Source organism: Apteryx mantelli, chromosome 3, assembly GCF_036417845.1.
Source record: "Apteryx mantelli isolate bAptMan1 chromosome 3, bAptMan1.hap1, whole genome shotgun sequence".
NCBI classification, from domain to species: domain Eukaryota; kingdom Metazoa; phylum Chordata; class Aves; order Apterygiformes; family Apterygidae; genus Apteryx; species Apteryx mantelli.
The window spans coordinates 54,539,927-54,554,937 of NC_089980.1; the positions used below are offsets into that span (position 1 = coordinate 54,539,927).

The 15,011-nt window shown below is 38.1% G+C and overlaps 1 protein-coding gene across 5 annotated transcripts in view; it reads left to right on the plus strand.

Moving 5' to 3' along the window:
• Positions 1 to 15,011, plus strand: part of SMOC2 (SPARC related modular calcium binding 2) — a 153,849-nt gene that overhangs the window by 100,667 nt on the left and 38,171 nt on the right. For all 5 annotated transcript variants that reach the window (XM_067293385.1, XM_067293387.1, XM_067293386.1 and 2 more), the window contains exon 8: positions 7,753 to 7,939. In XM_067293385.1, coding sequence (XP_067149486.1) covers positions 7,753 to 7,939 — 187 coding nt within the window. The remainder of the gene's footprint in view (positions 1 to 7,752; positions 7,940 to 15,011) is intronic.

A 15,011-nucleotide genomic window follows, 5' to 3' on the forward strand; every position in this document is an offset into this window, starting at 1 on the left:
GAATTATAATTCGGTGACAGGAAAACTTCAAATACATAGTATTTCTAATCTCTTCAATTAAGAAATTTTTAAGAAAAAAAACCTAAAATAACAGGCTTCTGTAAGAAATCAGTTCTTTTTGTATTAGAGGTGTTACAGCCTTTCTCATAGCATTCCTAAGGTTTCAAATTGGAGGCAAAAGGAAGATTTGTAGAGGTGTGCAAAACCTTCCCTAAAACAGAAACTGGTGATATTAGCTCTTTTAAAATCCCAGTAGATATGTGGGATTGAATTTTGATTAAAGAGCAAGTCATCATATTTTCGTCTGAGATCTTTTTTCTTTCGGGGCCCCAAACTTTAGACTATCTGTAGAACTGGAATTTGTGTAATGCAGGCATCTTGATTTGAGCTAGTGCCATTTGGCTAATCAAACCAAGGGTAAAACTGGAGATCATCCTGGTGTATATGGGTACATCAAAGTGGTTGTGACTATGATTTTTTTCAGGTAAAGATAAGTGGAGTCTGGTGCTCTCTGCATTCTGGCTTATTGTTTCTATGGGCTTATGGCATTTCCAGTTTATCCTCTGTATGTATTGCAGTATCTTTGCATATGAAACCACACAGATAAATGATAACATCTGCCTGTGATTTATCCTGCCTTCTTCAGTGGAGTGAAGTACATAAATTAATCTTTAGGGTTGTGTTGAAGCCATGAGCTTTGTGTTTGGCCACAAGCATCCACTCAAACTCCAGAAGTGCAAAATAGTGATCAGCTGTATATTGGGAGTACTCTGCAGATACACACAAAGGGCCGAAAATATTTGGTTCCCACAAGTTTTCACAAATGGGTAAGTATGGGTAGGAATGTTGCCAGCTTTCTCCAAGCCTTGAGAGCCCTCATGCTGATGCATATCTGAACATAATGTAAATCAAAACATGTGGCACCAGACGAGTGTCAATACTGTAATTTAGACTTAGGTTTTGGTTGCCTTCTAGATGTTGGGACTGAATCTGAATGTTTATTAATGTTACCTATTCCTTCCAATCATTGCTTGGTCTGTGAGCAAATATTGGGCTTAGTTGGAAACATACGTGCATGTGAATATGTTCAGCTGAGGCCTGATGTAGTGTCCTTTGAATCTAGTGGGTGTTTTTCCATTGAGGTCTTCTAGAGGAAGGATTGTGCCCAGTACTGCCCATTTGATTTAGGTTTGTGAATAGTCTCTACAAGAAGCTACAAGCATGAGCAAAGTTGTTCCTGCATTTGTTTCTAGCATCAAGCTTCACTTGATTTCCATTGAAGATGAATTTATTTGAAATGGTCAAGAAAGGGAGGCAGGCAAATTTTTGTAGAAACAGAGCTTTTTAAGGAAGACTAGTATGAGATGTTCATACACAGGCCATAAGGGACCAGAGAATAACTTCATATGCATAAAGTGCATGGAGTTGGCATCTTAACACTGTTATACCACCTCACCTCCCTCCTTATTGGAGTTTGTCATGCTAGAGAAGGTCTAAAGGCAGGCTCAAGACCCTAAAAGAATGTGAAGCCATTAAGTTACACCTCTCCTTCACTACAATGAAATCCTTTAGGGAATTTTTGCCGTTTATGTCAGCTAACATACTTCCTTGGTTGCTGTCTTTATAGCAGAGCCAGATGTCATAGGTTCTAGGTTATGCAAATTGGTCAGCTATAGAAAAAGAACCTACTAATTTACTCCAAGGATGAATATTTACTGCAGTTAGGAATAACAGGGCAACTGCTGTAATGGACTCATTTTGTTCTCCAGATCTGCCATCCAGTCAATGTAAATTCTTCTGTAGGGAAAGTGTAGCCTGTGTAGAAATTATCACACTTCCCACTGCCTTTTTAAAGTGAATGTCCTGGTCATATGTGGAAATGCAGTTTGGTCTAGTGTAAGTGGAAAACCATTCAGTGAAATTTGAATACCATGAAAACTATTTGAAAATATAAAAACACACTGTAATCGGTTTCCTCAGGGCCTATTAACTTCACTGTTTCAGCGAGGGTTCATCCTAAGCAAATAGATCAAATTCTTATACCAGTGAGAAGTGAATTTTTTGGAGTGTTGCATGGTTGTCAACAGGAAGACTACTTATCCATACTAATTACTTAGATTTTGAAATAAACTAGCACAGAACTTATATGAATCAGTATTTGAAGTGTTCTGAAAGTGTGTAAATTAAGCTTAATTAAATAGGACAGCCTGATGATTTTGATAACATCTTGGTTAGCAGAAAATGTCATAGAACTTGGTAAGTCTCTGTATATAGAATTTTTGAAAAGCAATATATTCTGTTGTTATATATATCCTCCCAGAAACATGGGAAGACTGAAAAATTAACTGTCTCAGATGTTACAGTGCACTCCTCCAGAGCATGTGTATCATTTTTCAGAGTATTTTTGTTCACAGGCTTTTTACTTGCTTTCTGTAGAGGATGTTAAGCTTCAAGGCCCGATAAAAGATCCCTTTACCCTGGAAACCAGGCTGTCTAAATTGTGCTTTCATGGCCCATTATGGTAATGAGAAATGGAGGGAGAAGGAATCAACTGAAAATAGAATTTCTTGGAATGGATTCTGTTTGTCATATACACATTGTGGAGGCTAAGGAAATTGAAAGGAAATGTTTATGTAGTGGCAGGAAATGTTAAAGTAGCACACAGATGCCTTTGTAATTTTCTGCAAATTTGGCAACTTGTTTCTGCAGAACACACTGAAATTTAGACATAAGTACAGCAATTCACATTTAAGCAAAAAAATCAAAATTATTTGTAATCATGAAAATTCCATGTGTTGGGAGAAACTGTGATGAGACACAGTACATCAATTTCAAGAATTTCTGAAATGAGGGGCTAAAATGTCTCCTGTTACAAAACTAACATGATGGTTATTATAATCAACATAATGTGGTGCTGGTATTTTAGATATACAACAGACAAATGCACCAGTAAGCAGTTGGGTCAGGATGACTTTTCCAGGAAAACCACTTTTTTCCACTCTAGGACATCACCTAGTAAACATTAATTAACCTTTTAAGTAACCCATCAGAGACTGATAAATGGATTCTTTCATAAAAAAGATTTTCAGTTTTAGACCCTTCTACCATTGCAGTATTTTTCTGTTCATATAAATTAACTTAATTCACTGGAATGTAGACTGGCTTTTTTAGGAAGAATTGATGATTAGCAACAAGAATGGACTCAAGATTTTATAGAAAACATGAAACTTATCCAGAGAGTTTGCATTAGCTATAGTATCTTTGCTATTGACAGAAGGTGAAGCATTTCCACTAGTTATTCCTAACAGACTTGTGAAGACAACCTGAACAAGAACAAGAAAGCTATATTTAGTAACTAATACTTACAGGAAAAAGAGAAGAAATAGAATAACAATAAAACACTGGAAGAGTAACAGAGATTACATTTAAAGCAAGTATTTAAACTCTTTCTTAGTGGTGAGCAAGATTTTTACTTCATCATTCAGAAAGTCCTTTTTCAGAGTAAGTAGATGGTCATTGGATGGCACAAGGCTCTTGTTACACAACTGGGCAAAATATACGTATTCCCTTACATGCTTGGAATTTGTGTGTTGAATCACTAATGCTCACAAAAATGAAATAAAATATAGTTTTGGGTAGAAACTGTAACTAGGAATCCCAACTGTGCCACATTGTAGCTGGCTAACATAGCAGACTATCTTGAAAGGATTTTTTGGCAATGTCTAACTATTTTATGGAATTAACATGCTTGGAAAACCATCCCTTTTTCCCATCAAGGCAGAACTAAAGGAACTAAGTGAAAGTAAATAGCGTAAGCGTATTCCCTGAAAAGAAGCTAGGATATCAGTGCTTTTTTCTTCCTGGAAGGAATGTTGTTGTAGTGACATATTCCATAAAATGTTTGATGTATTCTGATGATTAAGGTATTTATCCCACTTTTATTGTGGTATAGATCTTTTTCCATACTGTTCATTTTAAGAATTTCTGGCATCCATCTGTTATGGCTCCAGATTGCAGCTGATGTCTGATTATTTGGACAAACTGGCAGACATTTTGTAAGTTAATGACATCTATAACTGGTTCTCCTAGTAAATGAACATTTGTTGACTGTGATTCTTCTGACATCACAAAGGCAAGTAGTTGCAGTAGTTTGGTATCTCTATGATAAGGGCTCATAGTCATTACAAGGCTAGAATTGAATCTTCCCAGATCTCCTGTTGTAAATGATTGAAAGAAGAGTTTAAAAAGGAATGAATGGTTCCCTTAGAGAGGAAATTACACTGAGGACTAATATTCTGGTCCTGGCAAAAGCAGGCAGGATTCTGGGTTTTGCTTTAATTTATGTAGGAATAGTGTTTTGGTGGAGAAGACAAACAGGAAAGTAATAATAGTGGCACAAGTGATTTGGTCCTGTCAAAACTGTACAATAGTCCTGGACTCTGAGGAAATGATTCTGTTGGGCAGTCACTGCATAAATTGCCTGATGGCTGACCAAGATGATTAGCCTTTGTGTAAGGAAGGGAAATAAAAAACTATTATGCACTTTTGGTGAACAAAATGAATGAACTCAGTTCAGAAGTTTTGTAATAAGGCTAAGTCATTTGGTACATACAGAGCTGACAACCGTAATGTCCATCACACTAATTTATGTATTTTCGAATTTGTCAAAAATATTCTACATTTTGTCCAACGGATTATTTAGGACTACTGATTAATTTCTCTTCCTGTTACAATTTCCCATCTGTAGGCAAAGGGTAAGAAATGAAAGATTCTAAGAAGGGAAAGACCTTCCTGGAAATACCACAGTTTCTTTCATATCAGTTTTTTGTTGTGAATGCTCGTGTTGATGCTGCTCTTCAAGGCAGATTTTTCCATCACTAGAGTCCTTCTAGTTTCAAAAATTTTCCTCTAGTATTTTGTATGAATACTAGACTTTTTGTCTATATTTGCAATACTTCTGCCCCTAAGAACATTTCTTTTTATCATTAAACATTCTTTTTGGTTTCTATCACTGACCGGTTTCCTATCTATCTCACTCGCAAACTTAAGCTCCACCAGTCCTCAGTCTGATCGTGCCTCCTGATGCCATTATCCACTTTTGCAACCCTCCTTTGAAGTCTCTCCCGTATTACTGCTTCTCTGTACCTTTAAAACTTAAAACCAGACATGAGGGAAGAAAGGAGCACAGAAACCTAGCTTAGTGCTCAAGGGACAAAGTTCTGGCTTGAGCAGTAGCTAGCTGAAAACCTTGCCTTAGGAATGACTGTTCCTAAATGAAAGGACTGTCCGTCTAGGTCTGCAGCACCTGCTCCTATGCAGGGACTGCCCCAGTGGCTCGTGGCTCAGTGTTTCTGAGTCATCAGTGTGGTAGTTTGCTGGTTATTTCAATCAATAGAATCTAGAGCAGCCCCAAAATCAGTCACTATAGCTTAAGCTCACAGCTGAAATAATCCATATCTGCCTCTACACTGGGGATTCTCTATCATACTCGCTTCCTACTTGCTATTACATTTTGTCTATCTGGATTATCTGACTGTGTAGTCTCCATACACCAAAGTATTTTCTAAACAAGGCAGAGAGTATGAAAATATATCTTTCCTCTGGGTTAGCAAGAGATAATAATACTTACACATCTGCCAGATTCTGTTGCTAGTTACAAGGATATAAAATGAGAAGGTCACAGTAGCTAATGGAATGATCCCAAGGATTATCAGTATGAATGAGAAAAAATTTAATTGAGTTTAAAGAGGAATAATGTTTCCTCCTCTTATTGCAACTTCTTCATCCTGTTTGTTCCTTTTTGGTTGATTATATACAAAATATTAAAAGTGAGCAACCAAACTAGTTGATGTGTTTTCCAGAGTTGTAATACCTTGTAAGTCAATAATTATTATAATCCAGATTCACTGAGAGAAAGATTTATTTTGGCTACCCTAAGAGGATATTGGTGATGGATTTCTAATTCATGAAACCATAGCTGTTTCTGTTTTAGTTAGTTATTTGCCTTTTTTAAAGGAGCCTTTCTGTCCTCACTACACTGGTTCTGTAATTAGAGTGTATTGTCTAAACATTGGTGCTTTGAAACTATTTCATCTCTGATTATGTCAGTGGGTAGACAAGAGAAAAACATGCAAAATTAATCAATTCATCTAGATCTCCTGCTCAAATACCATATGCAGCAAAGAGGCATAAAATTATCAACCAAAGAACTAAAAAAACCCCCCAAATATCAGTGGCTTGTAACCAAGTTAGCAAGTGAAATGCATGTTTTTTAATACTTTATGTTTATTGGAACAAAATACACTGTTTTGGAAACCAGACCACCATATACATAGAATTGTGTGGCATTTCAAGTATGAAGGGGATATACTTCCTGTCGCCTTTTCCAGTGCACTGGAAGACTTACTGATTTTAGTCATCTCTGCAAGAAGCTGGCAGGGACCAGTGGCATTCTAAATGTAACTAATGACTTTCTGTCACTTTGTGCCTAAAATTTGCAAAGCATTTTATCAACCCGTGATCAACAGTAAGTGAGATTAGATCAAAGATGAAACTCATTGCAAATACACTGGAAAATACAGTCAGGATTCAACTTGTTCTTCTATGGGTTGAATCAAGAAGTAAAGTCTTCTGGAGATTCAGAGAATAATTGTGCCACTAGACTTTAACTGATTTGAAAGAAGAGCAAAAATTTTCTGCAGTTATTTTTCTAGACAACATTAAAACAACTTTTCTTTCACCGAATGGATTCTTTTTGTTGACTGAAGTTCTAGCAGCTTGAAATTTTCTTATCAGTAGTTCCTGTGTTTGTAGAGTTCTTATTATATATCATAAGGATTTTGGCTTTTTCAAATATTTATTTCTATTCAGTGGATTATTTTGAGAATTATACAGAACAAATTTTGTTAACCTTCTAAGTTTTGCATGATTGAAGACTGACTTTAAAGTTCCTGAAGAAAGAAGTGGCTTGAGAAAATAGTTTGTTTCATTTATAATTGTTATACATTGCCAGACATACAAGTTTAGTGGTGACCAAAATTAATCTGCAGAGGAGTTGTACACACTGTTGTGAAATAAATGGCATTCTCTGTTTCTGGGCTTTCTGCTCTTTGGTCCCCGGTTCACAGTTTCTGCATAAAGGCCAGGAATGTGTAGACAAAAGATTTTCTCACATCCAGAAGAGATCTGGGACGTACTGATAGGGCAGAGAGAAAATTGTATTACTTTTTCCTGGAGATCTTTGTCTCCAGATCAGATGATACATCACCAATACTAGAATCACCAGGAAAGAAGGTGGAAGTGTTTTCACTATATTAAAAGGTTATTCCAAAATTGGAAAGAAAGAGCAGAATATAAACATGCCATTTAGATGAATAATTCATTTATAAGGAATCTTTAAAAGTTGGATTTTGACTTTCGCTCTCTAAAAAGAATCAGTATTTTAGAGATTGTGGAGTGGGAGATTTTTTTAAGATGGCAGAGAAAGTATTTTGGATTTTGGATTACATCTAATATGGGAGAAGGGGTGTCAAGATACTGTTAGGATTGCATTTTGAAGTGGCTACGCCAAAAGAAAACTAAGGATGCTAACACTATACAACATAAACCAATGTAGCTGATATTTGAGCTGTAGTGAGCCTCTTCAAATACAATCCTTACGTGCAATGAAAGAGAGATATAACAATTGTTTGATAAATCCAGTGGGTCCTTTACATATAGCTTCTTCAGTATTTTTTCTTTTTCTTCCAAAAGCATCATCATGTGATCAAGAACTTCAGTCAGCCCTGGAGGAAGCTAAACAACCCCAGAAAGACAATGTATTCATTCCAGAGTGTGCTCAGGGTGGCCTTTACAAACCTGTTCAGTGTCATCCTTCCACAGGCTACTGTTGGTGTGTTCTTGTGGATACAGGACGTCCCATCCCTGGCACATCAACAAGGTAAGGGAATACATTTTCAGTGCTCAAACATGTCATGAGAGGGTCATGGGGGCTGATGCCCTAGTGTGTTATGTACTAGCATGTAGATTTTTACTGCTAGTGCGATTACATCATATAGATTTCTTCCACTGTGAAGATTAAGTAAAAATATGTCTAAGAGCTATCAAAAGTTAAGACCAGATGGCCAAAGACTGACTGCAGTGTCACAAGCTGCAGGCTTCTATGATTCTCTTCTTGCTTTCCTTCCTTTTATTTTGTGCTGGGAAGCCAAGGTTTAGGAGCTGATAATGAATCAACCCAGAGGAAACCTCACACCCCTGTAGCCTGAACATGAAAGAACCAAGTGAGATGGGCTATGACAGAAACCAAAGCCAACCTCAGAAATGTTCAGTTATTTTTCCAGCAACCTCCTCAACTATTTCGTATGACTGGCTTTGATAGAACAACTGCCTGGGAACCCATGAAGAGGAAATATCATTTTAGTGTGTTATTAATAGAAGCTTGAAGTTCAGTCATCTCAGCTGAGCCAGATACATGGTAAAGTGTTCTGAGATACATAGAACAGATGTAGGCAAGGCATATATCAGGTTCCAAAGGATGTTATTTAGGCTAGTTATTGAGGTTTGGCTCTTGCAGAAAAGCTATAGACACTCATATAAAGCTGTTGGGCTGTATCGGTAGCTTGATGCAAGCATAAATCTTTTCAAACTTAAGCAAAGATCATTTTTGATCATTTGCATAAAGCTTGTGAAAAACATTTTAAGACACTTGCTGCAATTATATTGCATTATATGCTTGGGGAGCAGCATATTCTTTAAGTGCTGATTTACTGATAGCTGTTTGTATAATAGATCAGAGCATGTCAATTACAGTACAATTTCCTAGCTGAAGTAATCATGACTTAAAGTTACAGGCGATCTGCTGTTTCTGGCAAGCTGAGGTCCATTAAATATCAAATGATATAGTCCAAATTTGGTCCTGAAACTGTAGGATCAGTGTACCTGTTATCTGAGAACCTAGAAATGTTCTCTAGAGATTCCGGAGTGTCCCATTTCTGCTCTTCTTCTGTTCTCCATCCACAGATTTGCTTACTGTTTCTTGTTCTTAGTGATAATCCTTTCCCTCTGTCTGTCTATTGACATATGTTTTATTTATCCCAAATTAGAGGCTGGTGCAGCTTTCCTTCTGAACTCATAATTTAAGCCATTTTATGGGGCCTTAGTTCCTATTCCTTAAGTTGAATACAAATCATCTTCTTGTGCTGATCAACGATAGGACTTTTGATGGCCTTTTCTGTAGGTCATTTTGTTACAGAATCACACAACAGCTAAAGTTGTAAGGGACCTCTGGAAATGGTCTCCTCCAATTCCCCTACTCAAAGCAGGGTCAGCTAGAGCAGATTGCTCAGGACCTTGTCCAGTTGGGTTTTGAATATCTCCAAGGATGGAGACCCCACAATCTCTCTGGGCAATCTGTTCCAGTGTTCGATAACCCTTACAGTAAAAAAGTTTTTTCTTATGTTTAAATGGAATTTCCTGTATTTCAGTTTGTGACTCTTGTCCTTTCAGTTGGCACCACTGAGGGAAGTCTGTCTCTGTCTTCTTTACTCACTCCCAACAGGTATTTATATACACTGATCATATCTGAGGCTTCTTTTCTACAGGCGAAGCAATCCCAGTTCTCTCAGCCTCTCCTCATATGTCAGATGCTCCAATCCCTTAATCATCTTTGTGATCCTTCACTGGACTCACTCCAGTATGTCAATGACTTTCCTGTACTGGTAAGCCCAGGGCTGGACTCACCACTCCAGACATGGTCTCACCAGTTCTGAGTAGAGGGAAACAATCACCTCCCTCGACCTGCTGGAAACACTCTTCCTAATGCAGCCCAGGATGCTATTGGCTTTCTTTGCTGCAAAGGCACATTGCTGGCTCAGACTCAACTTGAGGTCCACTAGGACTGCAGGTGCTTTTCTGCAAAGCTGCTTTCCATCTGATCGGCCCCTAGCCTATACTGGTGCGTGGGATTATTCCTTCCCAGGTGCAGGACTGTGCATTTCCATTTGTTGAACTTCATGAGATTCCTGTCGACACAGTTCTCCTGCCTGTTGAGTTCCCTCTGGATTGCAGCACAACCGTCTGGTGTATGAGCCACTCTTCCCAGTTTTGTATCATCTGCAAACTTACTGAGGGTGCACTCTATCCCATCATCCAGGACATTAATGAAGATATTAAACAAGACTGGTTCCAGTATTGACCCCTGGCATATGCCACTAGTGACTGCCCTCCACGTGGACTTTTTGCTGCTGTTCAAAAATCTTTGAGCCCAGCAGTTCAGCCAGCTTTCAGTCCATCTCACTGTCCTTTTTTCTAGCCTGTAGTTCATCAGTTTGTCTGTAAGAATTTTATGGGAGACAGTGCAAAAAGCCTTGCTAAAATCAAGATAAACAACATCCACTATTCTCCCCTTACCCACCAAGCCAGTCATCTCATCATAAAAGGCTATCAGGTTGGTCAAGAATGATTTCCTCTTCATAAATCCATGCTGACTACTCCCAATCTCCTTCTTGTCCTTCATATATTTTGAAATGGTTTCCAGGATTATTAGCTCCATCATCTTCGCAGAGATCGAGGTGAGGCTGACCGGCCTTTAGTTCCCCAGATCCTCTTTTTGCCTTTCTTGAAGATAGAAGAGTCTTTTGCTTTCTTCCAGTCCCTAGGAACATCTCTCAGTTGCCATGCTATCAAGAGTGGCCTTGCAGTGACATCAGCCAGCTCCCTCAGGACTCGTGGGTGCATTCCATCAGGTCCCATGGACATGTGTGTGTCTAGTTTGTTTAAATGTTTCCTAGCTTGATCCTCCTCCACCAAGGGTCTTTCTTACTCCAGACTTTCCTACTGGTCTCAGAGACCTGTGATTCCTTAAGGTCGGTCTTACCAGTAAAGACCAAGGCAAAGAAGGCATTGAGTACTTTGGCCTTCTCCGTGTCCTTTGTCACCAAGCATCCTGACCCATTCAGTAGTGGGCCCACATTTTCCTTAGTCTTTTTACTGCTTGTACACCTTCAGAAGCCCTTCTTATTGCCCTTCACATCATCTTTGGCTTTCCTAACCCCATCTCTGCACATTTGGACAGTGTCTGTATATTCCTCCTGGATCACTTGACCCTGCTTCTACCTCTTGTGTGCTCCCTTTTTATGTTTGAGTTTTGTCAGGCACTCCTTGTTCATCCATGCAGACCTCCTGCCACGTCCTTCACATTGGAACAAACCATTCTTCAGGCTGGAGGAGGTGATCTTTGAAAATCAAACAGCTGTCCTGTTCGTATTTTATAGTGTGCAGTGCATGTGATTTGGGCTTCTGTGGTCACACTGACTGGATTTCCAGGTTTTCCCAACACCTATGAGGAATGACCTATGGAGCTCGAATCAGGTTCCTTCTTCTTTTCTTTCTGTTTGTTTGGCTAGCACTTGTATTCTAAAACTGTACAGTGATTCAACTGCAGGGGTTTCATTCACCGTACTGCATGTCCCCAAAGTTCGAATGCTAGCAGGTTTGGATTCAATCATCTCATGCATACGAGCTAGACACAAATCTTCGTTTTGCTAGATGTATACTCTGTCTAATGGCTAAAACACAACAGACCACTGCTGTGGTCCTGACCAAATCTGATTTGCCCAGCTTCACTAGACTTATGGAGAGTTCAAATCTCTAGCCACTAAACTAGGACTATAGTGGGATCCAAGTCAGTAATATGTAGTAGTATCTCCAGAAGGGACACTTCTGAGCATACAAGACAACTAGAGTGCTTAATTTTAGGAGTTTCATGCTACATAAAGAATGTCTAGTGAATTTAGGAGACTACAGTGCTGAGCACTCCTGAAAAACAAGCAGGTGGAATCACTGCCTGGAGTTTAGGAGGAGTGTTTAGATCTCATTTCTGGGTGAGATTTAGATGGGCTGGGATCCCATTATTATTTCTGGATTTTAACATTTCTCTTACTCCATATTTATAAAATTAAACTTTTTCCCTTAGAAAGGAGGAGAAAGCTGAAAGTTTTCCTCCTGATTCTCTGGGGATTCTTTGATGAAATTAGCACTACAAATGATGAGTATAAGATGAGAAATATGCAGTTGTCTTATAGTAATTATTTCTTATAGAATGCAATGGGTGAAGAATATGTGAGTCTTTTCTAGTTTCAACAATCAGGGGCTTGTGGAAAATGGTGTATGCTACCTTCCACTTTTCCTCTGCAAAATACAAATCAGAAGAGTAGGTATTAAAGCTCTACTACAGAAACTGATAGCATTAGTACTCCTGTTAGCAAGAAAAATGCTTTGCAATCTGGAATCTCTCTTCTGCAAATCTGAATACGCGGATCTGGGAAGCTGTTAGAACAGCTTACCGTTCTGTATGTTGTTTGGTTTGAATACATTAATGAGGATGAAATTTGTCATATTATCTGCCTCTGTATGTCAAAATAAAAAGTAGTCCCATAAAATTAGCACCATAAAATGAAGGAAAGCTATGAGTACTCACTGATCATCTAATGCCTTGTCATTTGAAATCAGGATAAATCATTTGTCAGTGAAGGTATTTCAGAGAAAACACATCACTCCAGAGTTAAAATAAAGATGAGTGAATGAAGAACCATTAAAGGACATTTAAGACAGTGTCCTCCTGGAAATGATGTTAACAGAAGCTTAACACAAAGAAACTCACAGGAAATGTGTGAAGTTGAAGACTTGGCATAAAGCTGGCTTTTATGAAAGCCTAGGGGAAGTAACCATTAGACAGAAAGGAAGCAATGCATTTAAATGGTACAAACAACCATTCCCCTGAAAAGCTTATGAATTAAGCATTCAAAATATGAAATGAAAGGGCCAGCAGAAAAAGATTCTATCAGTATGGTCTTTACCAGGTAGCTCTCAACACCTCCTGGACATCATTTAATTGCAGTAGCATGACCCTCAGACTGTTTTACTCAGGAGGGCCATGAGTCTGGGCTCTCAAATGTGACTTTTGTGCAGCTAGGATCATGGGCAGAATAATCCCCAATCTACCTGCAAAGGATTGCCCACACTGTAGAATTCCTGTGAAACCCTTGTTACTGTACTACTTTATATACATCAGTATATCTCAGTGACTCTAAGGGCACTGCTCAGAGGTATAAAACAGCCTTTATAAGCCTTTGCTGACTCAAGATACACATTCAGTGCTGAGGATTCTTTCAGTTTTAAAAATCTGAAGAGTGAGTAACTGGGGATGTCTTTTTACTACATTACTTTTAACCTGACAGTGCTTCATTTTGACATGCTATCTCTTTGCCACTCTTTCCCCATGAAAACTGAGGCTCAGCTCTTAGCATGGCCGTGTCTCTGTAGGTTCAAACAGATAAATTTCTGATGATTCACTTAATTTTTCATCATTTTCTTGCCTTTAAAGAGTTAAACATGGACTTTTCTTGTTACAAAATTTTAACACCTAGTTGGCTTTAATAGATTTAGTTTATGATGTGCTACATCTTTATTTAACAAAAAAAAAAAAAAAAAGGGGGAAGAAGTGGAGAAGAGTGGAGGCCAGAAAAGAAAGTGTAGGCACAGAGCAGTAACAATAACTGAAGAGGACAAGGGGAATGTAGTGGGTGTCAGATTAATCAGGGACCAGGCTCATTGCCAGATGCTGCATTAGTGAGTATTGCTCAGAGATTTCCCTTTCACTCTTGGCTGATTGAAGTGGTCATCCATCAGGTATCTGAATCCCAACCATGCTATCAAAGTCTCTATTCCTACCATTCTTAAGGAAAAAAAAGTGCTTGTAGCACTCCTAAGCCTGTGAAACAACATTGTCACTTCTTGCAGCAGCCAAAATTAGATGGGCCAGTGGACAGTTTCTTCATAAGATGTGGAAATAAATTAAACATTCAAAGGAAAAACAACAACTTTTTTTCATTCTGCCCTGTAATTAAGGTCAGAATACTTACAAACTGTTTTTAGGGACAGTCTGGCTGGGACCCAAGACATAGCCACCATTTTATACTTTTAAAAAGAATATTTTTTTCCAAAAATTTGACTTAGTATATTTTGATTAGACATTTTAATATACAGCTGAGTAAATGTGATATTTTGAAACATATAATAGGAGCATTTCGAAGAAAGATGAGTGGTTATGTCAAATACAAAGTAACCAGGATTCAGTGAATGAGTATATGTGTGCACAAGCCTGTATGTGAACACATGTAATATTACTGTATTTAACTTTTTAGAATTGAAAATTTTCCTGAAGTGCTGTACATTAAAGTCTGTAGCTTTAAGCTATATAAGAGAAGTAAGTAAAACTTCTCTGAAAGAGAGTCTGTCAAACTGAAATGCCATAATTAAAAGCATAGAGATAAAAAATGTATTAAGAGCTTACTAATTTTTTAGTCATTTCTGATCTTAGTATAAATAATGATTTATTTCATATATAACCTTTAACCTTGCCAAGTTAAAAAAATACTAGTAAGGATGAAGTAGGTAAGACACAAACTGCCAAAAATAGTAGCATTTCAGTGTTAAGACTGAGTAGCTTTGACAGAGCTTTTTATGCCTTGCTGTGCTTTATGACCTATGACATTATTCATGCAAACACCTGAATGTATTTAAATATGATCCCATGGATAACAGAACTTTACCTGTGAGTCCAGTAATATGTGCAGCACTTTGCTTGATAATCAATAAGTGCCAGTTGTCATAACCCAAAAACCCAAGTGTGAATACCACTTTATCAAAAAAGGACTGCATAATGCAACAGCCAAGTAAGATCAGAAGGGAGGAGTCCCATGCTAGGTGATACTAATGAAATAGCTGAAGCTTTTGTTAGCACCCAACAGAAAAAAAACAAGTTTTAAAAGAACACAGACAGGACTCGCTTAAGCCAGAGAAGGAAAAAAAAAAAAAAAAGAGAGGCTTTGCAGTTTTGATCTAGGGCTACTTTACTTACACATTGACTAGATAAGGAGTAAGGCATGGAGAATCAGACCCGGTTTCACTGACAGAGAAAAGGAACTGTAACTTGAAACCTGCAAACTGCT